Source organism: Vitis vinifera, chromosome 8 (genome assembly GCF_030704535.1).
Source record: "Vitis vinifera cultivar Pinot Noir 40024 chromosome 8, ASM3070453v1".
Taxonomy (NCBI): Eukaryota; Viridiplantae; Streptophyta; class Magnoliopsida; order Vitales; family Vitaceae; genus Vitis; species Vitis vinifera.
This window is the reverse complement of record NC_081812.1, coordinates 22,829,797-22,839,724: the sequence shown is the minus strand read 5'-3', so window position 1 is coordinate 22,839,724 and position 9,928 is coordinate 22,829,797. Positions and strand designations below refer to the sequence as shown.

Here is a 9,928-nt window from a genome sequence, read left to right as displayed (position 1 = left end):
AACCACAAACGACTTACAATAATCGTTTCTCATGAATAGATAATCATACTTTATTAAGAATTTTATACTATTTATTATCACGTGAGACGTGGGCATCTGGGAAACCTGCCGCCAGCCCTACACGTGCCCGCCATATGAGGGAATTTCGTCAGCGACTGCATGGGCTGTGCCCACGTAGCTCCTATGATGCGACACTAGCCTATCAGGTTATGCCACGTTTGGTTACTTAAGGAAAAATGACGGTCTTGCCCCGACACGTGTTTGGATGTTCCACGGTCCAGTCGCAATACCTAACCCTGGTGGGGCCCTCCAAAATCTTTCGGCCGACACTCTCCGTGTAGAGTTAAAAATTGGAGCGGAGATTTTGCGGTGGTGTCTCTCTGTTTTCTATATTCGAGTCTCAGTCCTTTGGCGTTCCTATATTTTCTTTTTACTCCCAAAATTTTTCTGGTTTTCTTTTTATCTTCCTATTTGTACTTATCTGAAATTAGAAAAGGAGAATTATGAAATACATGGGGCATATGAATAAAAAGTAAAGGTTTTATTATTGAAAATAGTTTTATATTTTTTAGAATAAAAAATAATTATCCAATTTAGAAAATACATTTCATAAATGTTTAATAAAAAAAATTTCAAGGATTTGTTCAATAAACATATTATTTTAGAAAAAAAAAATTAAATATTTTGAGATATTTTTTTGGAATATTTTAAAAAAGCTCATAGTACTTTACATAGATAATAAATTGAAATATATATTTTTATATTTAATTTTTTAAACAGAATTTCGTTTACATTTAATTTCTTAAAAAAAAAATTAGATGATTAACTTGTATTTAGATAAATAAAAAATAAAAAATACTTTATGAGCGCATATTATAATGTATTATATAGCAAAACAAATAAATTTTGAAAAAAAAATAATTAATGATTTTAAAGAATTATAAAGGCTAAAGAAAAATAATTTAAACAGATTTATCATAAAAAATATAATTAAAATTTTATATATTGCCAAGTTACTTAATAATCATATTAAATAAAGTTAAATGACTTTAAAAAATATATAAAAATTAATTTTAAATCAATTTTTATTTTCCTTCTTTTTTATTACTTCATAATTTTCTTATATAAAAATAATTTATTAATTTTTAATCCATTTTTTATTCCTTACAATTTTTTATCTCTATTTTCTAAAAGCTAAACATAAAAAAATAAATTTTAAACAAAAACCACTTTAAGAATGTATTTGAGAATAATTATCTTTTAAATGATTTTAGTAAAAATATTTTTAAGAGAATCAACCATCAAAGTTTCATTATAAGTGATTTTTTAATTTTTTAAAAATGTTAAATAAATTTTACCAAATATCTTAATTTTTCTTCTTAAGATAAAAGTACTTTTTAAAAGCACGGGCAACCCGATTTAAGTAAAACTCTATATTTTAAAAATAAAGAAGGTGAAATGAAATATGAAACATAAACCAGGGCAAAACCAAGATATAAAAAAGGAGAAGGGCACTTAAACAAAACTAAAGTCTCATCTCACTCTCACATCAGGTCTATTTACGTTGTCCATTTTCACTTCACCTTTTCCTTGGAGAATTCTTCTTCCTCTCTTCTTCATGGTGTGTATGTGGCTCATACTAACAGAGCAAAAATATTAGACTAGTGATCAAACACTTTACTCTTTCGCCTTCCCTCCATCACGACTATTGCAACGCATACCCAGTCTTTCTGCTATGTTGAGTATTGATTACAGAGCTTCTACCAGCAATGGAGACGAGGACCATGACGATGAAGAGATCAGAGACATCCATGCTCTAACCCCACCTCCCCCTCCTCCTCCTCCACAGGTTAGCCGTGGCCGTAGAAGAGAGGCTTGGGAGACTAGCAGCCATCGGTCCTCTTCCTTATCTACAACAAGCGAAGGAGCTTCAAGTGAGAATTTTACAAGCATGAGCAGGGAATTCAATGCACTACTGAATATGGCAGGGTCGGCTATTGGGAACAATGGTAATGAAAATGATGGTGGGGGTGCCGGAAACAACTTGGGTAGGATTGGGGAGGAGGAGATGCCGGAGGAGACGAACCCGTTGGCTATCGTGCCGGACACTAGTTTGTTGGACCCTGTCCCGTCTCCAAGACATGTGGCTGCAGGTGCAGGTGGGCTTTCGACTACGAGTAGTCACAGTGAGGTGTCTGTGCAGAGGGTGAAGAAGGAGGAGGTGGATGCAAAGATTTCAGCATGGCAGACTGCGAAGATCGCCAAGATTAATAATCGGTTTAAGAGGGAGGACGCCATAATCAACGGCTGGGAGAGTGAAGAGGTTCAGAAAACCACATCATGGATGAAGAAAGTCGAGGTAACATAGCAATTATGCATGTCAATTGTTTTGATAATAGAGTTCAATTCACTGCAGATTTGTAGACATGATTCAACTTTTTCAATGGTTTTTGTTTTTTTTACTACACTCCCTGAGTTTATTATCAAACACTTTCCTTTTTTTTCCTTTACACTATGTTTGGTTACTTGGAAAGTATCCAGGAGAGGGCAAAAAAATGTTACCTAAAGGAATTTTCCATATTTTGAATGTCATGGAAAGAGGTAAAAGAATAAATATAGAGGAAAAGAGGAGAAAAGGTGGTAAAAGATTTTCTTCTGATTTTCCTTAAATAAAGGTATGAAAGTTTTTTCTTTTTTCCCCTCAACTTTTCCATAGAGAATCAAACTAGAAAACATCATTTTCTCCTTATTTTTTACCCCTCTATTTTCTTTCCTTTAGATTTTCTAGGGAGAGTTTTGAAGAGTAAACATAAGGCAGTTGATTTTGTGTAGAGGAAGCTGGAGGAGAAAAGAGCAAGAGCCTTAGAGAAGATGCAGAATGACGTGGCAAAAGCACACAGAAAAGCAGAGGAAAGGAGGGCATCAGCTGAGGCTAAGAGGGGAACCAAAGTGGCTAGGGTTCTTGAACTAGCCAACTTGATGAGAGCCGTTGGAAGGGCTCCAGTCAAGCGGTCCATCTTTTGAGTCCTACCATGCTATATGATACTTGATTTCTACAACATTTATAAATACTTCAATACAAGGACACATAATAATTGCCCCTAATATATAAGGGTCCCTTCGTATTTTGAACTATAAGGGTACCCTACATATATGTATATGGGATTGGGGCAATGGGAACTGCAGGTTGAGTGTTTTGTTTCTTCAATGGTTCAGTTTTCCTCTTGATGCATCATCATCGACCTTGCTTCTCAAGACCAGTCACAGACACACTGTGATTGGTCACAGGCGGAGCCGGGATTCGCAAACCAAGGGCAAAAGTGAACCAACTTCGATGACTGTGTGATGATTTTGAAAAGGGTTTGGTCTTGTACAGTTGCTTGTAATTTTGCAATGGAATTGTATTATTAGCTACTAGTGTGTGATATGTATGGCCAGTAATCGGTATCCTTTGATACAAAGGGGTAGTAGAAGTAGGCATCCTATTCACAAAATCTACATGCAAATCACATGGTGACTGGGTCACCATTGAGTCACATACCCCCAGCCAATGCATATCATGCACCCCAAATTTCATTTTCGGAAAATCACGTCATCTGAAAGGTTAACGTGCATGACACGCTAGGCAGGGGAATTGTTTTCATGAATATTGCTAGGCAGTGTTTTAATATGAAGTACGATTAAATTTGACTTACAAAACCACAAGAATCCGACATGAAATACTTTACTGAATACGTGAGTACCTCGAATTGGGTAAGTTTGCCACTTCTTTTCCATCATTGAAAAGGTCAGTGGCAAAATGGTGTTGGAGAAGGCCCTGCTTGAACCTGAAGGAGCTTGCAAGCTGCAGAAAATCCCTTTTGTCGAGAAGAAGAGAAGGAGAGAGTAGTGGAAACGCGTCTTGTCTAGAAAGAAACACCTGCATCACACCTCCCCCATAACCTAACAAATTCTCAGTGCTTCATCTCACTTTAAGCCTGAGACACTTCTTGTTTCATAAAAATTCTCAAGTCGTCATCTCACCATTAAACCTTAAATATGATGATGACAAGCCACCTCCTATGGGGTTGGATGGGAACCCAAGAGACGAGCTTTTGCATAGAACAATTGCACAGTGGAAAACTGAAATGTGCAACTTTTCCACTCAGTTCCAGCAGGGTGCCATGGCTCCTTGCAGGGTGCCATGGCTCCTTGACTGATGCCAACCTGCTTTTCTTTTTTTCATTCTTTATCCCAGCTATACAATCTGCATCTCTTACTGACTTTTTTTCTTGATTTCATCATTTCAATTTTCATTTCTTTCGACTATGCAGTGAAGTAATATACTAACTAATTTCTGAAGCTGGATAAGTGTAGGAAGCATAGATGCCCAGTTGCTGGTGAAGTGTAAGCTTGCTACATAAATGGGAAAAAGTTGCTGGACAAGTAAAACCCGCAGGCAGATTGATTTTCTATTGCTTTCATCTACTCACATAGGAGACATATCAGCTGGAGTTCTGTTGTAAATCATGTTCTGTTTCATCTCAGACTTTAATAGATCCAATTTTGCATAAATTTCTTTACTCTCAGGATGGTCCTTGTCACTTGCTACAAATTGATGAACCTTATTATCAATCTCAATCCAACTACTACCTGCCTCTTTACTCACCTTTAGGTCATTCATTACTGTTCTCACCCTTGCTGCCTCATTTAACATTCCTCCTCCAGCATACAAGTTTGAAACAAGTATATAAGAGCCAGCCTCTTCGGGAGCCAAATCAAGCAAATGTTTTGAAGCTATCTGACCAAAATTCAAATCCCCATGTAGCTTACACACATGGACCAAAGTTCTCCAAAGCAGAGGTGAGCCAGAAAATGGGCTTCTGTTGATGAAACTCATGGCTTCTGACAAATACCCAGCCCGGCCCAAAAGATCAACCATGCACGCAAAGTGCTCAATTTCTGGCTTAATCCCATATTTTGACTCCATATCATTGAACAAACAAAACCCTTCTTCCAATAAACCAGAATAACTGCAAGCTTGAAGAACCGACAATATTGTGATCTCATCAGGAACAAATTCTTCCTTTTTCATTTCCTCAAAGAGAATAAGTGCTTTTCGACCTTGCCCATGAAGCGCATATGCAGAAATTACAGCATTCCAGGATATAGAATCAAGGTAATTCATAGAATAAAAAAGTTGGCAAGCATCTCCAATGCTTCCACATTTTGCGTACATAGTGATGACAGCATTACCAACACTAGGATTGGCTTCAAATCCTGTTTTAATGATGTAGGCATGAAGACATTTCCCTTTAACCAAGCAAGCTTGATCAGCTGATAAACTAAGAAGCCGTGCAAAAGTTACCGAATCTGGTTTTATATCAGCTAATCTCAGTTGACTAAACAAAGCCATAGCATCTTCTTCATCAGCTCCAATATATCCAGATAGAATTGCATTGAAAGAAACAATATTTTTATCCAAGAGACTATGAAAAACCAGTCTTGCAGACCGAAGTTTCCTACATTTGGCATATAAATCTATCAAAGCAGTTCCAACACTTACATCATGGACGTAACCAAGCTTTACAACAAAACCATGGATTTGAAGACCCAATCCCAAATTCTTGCACTCTGAGCAACCATCAAGCAGAGTAGCAAAACAACAAGAATCAAAACCAACACCAAGCTCAAGAATTTGTGAGAAACCCTCAAGAGCCTTCTTACCATTACCATTTTTCACATATCCTGATAAAAGTGCAGTCCAAGAAACCAAATTCCTCTCACCCATTCCACAAAACGATTTCTCAGCTTCTTCAAGCATTCCATGTTTTACATAGACTGAAACTATTGCATTTCCAACCGAGATCTCATCCCCACAGCCACACTTAATACACATTCCATGTAATACTCTAAGAACCTCCACATCTATATCACCATTGCAAGCACTAATTACATTAGTAAATGTATAGTCATTTGGTTCCAAACCAGAACCCAACAAATGAAGAAAAACCCCAATTGCTTTCTCTCCACATCCCGCCTTTCCATATTCTGAAATCATGAAATTCAAACACCTAACATCTTTGTAAGCTAGATTACTATACACTTTTTCTGCAGCACCCAAGTCTCCACATCTCGAATACATGGATATTAAAGAAGTACCAACAAAAACATCCTCATCAAACCCCCTTTTTATAACAAAACCATGGATTTGCTCCCCTCGAACCAAATTCTCCAATGAATCACACGCCTGCAAAATCACCGAACAAGTATGCTCATTGAACTCCTCCCCAACCCAATACATCTCCCGTGCAATCCGAAATACAGATTCAACATCATTAACCTGCAAATGCCCCTTAATTAAAGTAGTCCATGTGATTGTGTTTCTTACAAGCATTTCATCAAACACACTTTGTGCATCACCCAATTTATTAAATTTCCCATACAAGTTCACGAGATTATTGCCTCGAAATGCATCATTCTGATAACCCAGTTTGGCTAAAAACGCATGAATAGCCTGACCCAACATGAGATCTCCAGACCCAATTGAGATCTGGAGCAGCTGAGGCCAGTCATTGAAGAGAGGGTTTTGGTCAGAATCTGAATTGCAATAAACCATGGAAGAGTGGGTGGTCTTGGAATTTGGGTCTTGAGCATTGTGCCCTGGGTAGGAGTTGAAACCCGTATTGGCTGGCCTTGCTTTCAATGGAGAAAAGGCAGGGGAGTTCAAGATTTCAGTACTGTGTGGCTTCGCTTCAAATGGAGAAAAGGCATAAGCACGTGGAACCAAAATCACGGAGCCGGTCGCCATGCCGGTGCCGGTTCCGGGTGTAGAGGCTGTGAGAGCAAGGGTAAACATGGAATTTCAATCAAAATTTTGAAACATTGGGCCTCCAGTCACGGCTCATGTTAGAAAGTTATAAACCTCAGAATCAATTTAGGAATGAGAACGCCACCCCACATGGCTGCCACCAATCCACCCAAGTAGGAGGTGGCATTCCACTTACTCCAATTTCTATATTTTGCACTTTAGTCCTTCAAGGTTTCCATCCATCTCCTTTGCCTTGCATTCAGATCTTTTTTTAGAGAAAATGTACTTTAAACTTTTGTGATCTGAAAACACTTCAAAATTTACACATATAAGTAATGTCTCCATAACTTTAAAGCAAAGACTATGGCAAGATATTTCTGCTCATGGTTCTTCAATTGCCTAGAAGCATATGCAACCACTCTTCCTCTTTGCATCAAAACACATCCCAAGCCATTTCTTGAAGCATCACAATAAATTGTATATCTTTCACCACTAATAGGAGTAATTAGCATTGGTGTTGTTGTTAGTCTCCTTTTTAGCTCTTGAAAGGATTCTTCACACCTATCATAGCAATCAAAGTTCCCTCCCTTGCGTGTCAGTCTAGTCATTGGGCAAGCAATTCGAGAAAAGTTTTCAAAAAACCTTCTGTAGTACCCAGCTAGTCCAAGGAAACTACGTACTTCAAAAACATTATTGGGTCTTTCCCACTTTGTCACAGCTTCCACTTTTGTTGGATCCACTAAGATACCCTCTTGAGAAACCTTGTGCCCCAAAAATTGAATTTCCTAGAACCAAAAGTCACATTTCTCCAATTTGGCATATAACTTGTGTTCTCTAAGTGTTTGAAGTGCCATATGCAAATGATGACCGTGCTCTTCTCTACTCTTAGAATATATCAAAATATCATCCACAAATACCACTACAAAATGATCCAAATAAGACCGATAAATACGATTCATCATGTCCATGAATGCAATTGGAGCATCAGTTAACCCAAACGGCATGACCACAAATTCATAATGCTCATACCTTGTACGAAATGCAATCTTTGGAATATCTTATTCTCGTATCCTCAACTGATGATAACCAGATCTTAAATCAATCTTTGAAAAATAGCAAGCCCCACATAACTGGTCAAATAAGTCATCAATCCGAGGTAGCGGGTAGGATTTGTTAATGGATTAGGCTTTAAGAAAATCAAAACAGTTAGTGTTTGATAATTAATGAGGGAAATTAATATGCATTGTAAATATTGTTTAATTCAATTCAAATTTGATTTGAAAACCTAAAGGTATATAGATTAGAGAATATGAGAATTAAAAATTAGCAATAGTAAACTGTATAAATTTTCATGATTAGGAAACCTAAATTATGTTGTTTCATTTCAGTTCCTCATAATAGGCAAAGATCACCTATGTAGAAGAAATACAAAAAAGAAACTAGTGTAAGATAGGGAATTTTATGCTATTATATGTTGTATCTGATTTCTTTCCTTGAATCATTTGTTGGAATTTCACATTATTTCTATGATTTCATAAAATGTTTTAATGTGTCATTGCATCTCGGTTTATTTGCATTGAAATATTACCATGATATTGGAACGTATATTGGTATGAAGATTCATGGTTTTGTGTTGTCAAAATGGTTCATGGTGTGGTTGCATTGCAAAAAGGATTGGAATTCTCACAGATGATATTCAGAGAATTGATTGGTGGAAAGCGTTTATGTGATGTTACAAGCATTATCATTCGATATATTGTTTATGTAGGACCATGGGTCCTTGCATGAAAGTCCCTAAAGCCCTCGAGGAAGACACTCCAATGTGGGTGTATGAGGTTGGTCCTACCCTTAGGTTTTAGTCCCTAAAGACACAGGGTTGGTCCTACCCTTGGGTATGAGTCCCAAAAGACATAGGGTATAACTTGCCCTTGGGTGATGTCCCGGAATAGTCATTATTATATTGATCAAGTATTTTGTGGAGCATTGATATCTGATGTATAGATTGTTGGGGGTCAACAGTTTATCAGTTGTGAAATGATGGATGATTATGGGCTTAGCGACACTTGCACTGCTTAAGTTCACAAGAAATGCTTATACAACTTAATCGACTTGACATTGTTAAGTCACTCTTAAGCCATATGAGTTGTAAGTTAGTATCAAGCCACTTGAAAATGATATGCTGTCGGTCTTTAGCCACTTGACATTACTAGAATTTTTCAAAATACTACATGCAAAAGCATTTCTATAATTTTTTAGAATGAACCATATAAAAGCCAATGATGAAAATATTGATAATTATGAATATATCGATACTTTGATCATATCATAGATATATCAATCGATATTTTGACACAAAATATCGATAGTCCTAAATAGATCAAAATTTATAAAAATGTAAATATATATATATATATATATATATATGTATATATATATATATGTATGTATATAATATAATTTATAATATTTGATAATAATATTACATATGTTAATAAAAAATATAAATTTGATAAGTATACATTGATTATTAAATTACATTAAATATTATTATGATATATTTAATTCAATTGTATTAAATGATATAAATAAATAATGACAAATGTATAATTTTTTAATATTTAATTAATATATTAATAATATTAAAAACACTATGAAGAAAATTATCATGATAATTTTTATATTTTTGCTAATCAATTAAATGAAATGTTTTCATTTAATTATAATTAATTTGTTCTTTAAAGTGTTATTTTAATATTTTGTTTATATGAATCTATGATAACGTTTAATATATATATATTTGGTGCACACAATTTATCAAGGAGCAAACTTGTCCCAATGGTGTTATTTCGAATCCCTCAACAACATTAGAAAAATAGCTCATTTTTTAGCTTTGATCGTGTTGACCCATCAATATATCCATGGATATATCGTTTTGAAGCTCGTCGATACATAATATTTCAACTATATATTTCAATATTTTAATCCAATAAAAGTTATGTATAAAAAGTTTTCTAGAACCCTCAAAATTTCTTCATAGATTTCCCTTGTGTAGAAATGCATGGATTTCTCTAAACTCTTTCTAGAATTTTCTACCGTCCTCCACTAGTATAGATGTCTCTAGAGGTTTTGGAAACTTTA

The 9,928-nt window shown here is 35.6% G+C and overlaps 2 protein-coding genes across 2 annotated transcripts; one reads left to right on the top strand and one right to left on the bottom strand.

Moving 5' to 3' along the window:
• Positions 1 to 1,430: 1,430 nt before the first annotated feature.
• On the top strand, positions 1,431 to 3,414 carry LOC104880107 (remorin 4.1). Its single transcript, XM_010655492.3, has 2 exons — positions 1,431 to 2,359; positions 2,833 to 3,414. The coding sequence occupies exons 1-2, from the start codon at positions 1,736 to 1,738 to the stop codon at positions 3,022 to 3,024; spliced, it is 816 nt and encodes a 271-aa protein (XP_010653794.1). The 5' UTR covers positions 1,431 to 1,735; the 3' UTR covers positions 3,025 to 3,414.
• Positions 1,601 to 7,067, bottom strand: LOC100265759 (pentatricopeptide repeat-containing protein At3g14730). The gene has a single exon (XM_002277792.4). The coding sequence runs from the start codon at positions 6,836 to 6,838 to the stop codon at positions 4,469 to 4,471; it is 2,370 nt and encodes a 789-aa protein (XP_002277828.2). The 5' UTR covers positions 6,839 to 7,067; the 3' UTR covers positions 1,601 to 4,468.
• Between the last annotated feature and the right edge of the window lie 2,861 nt (positions 7,068 to 9,928).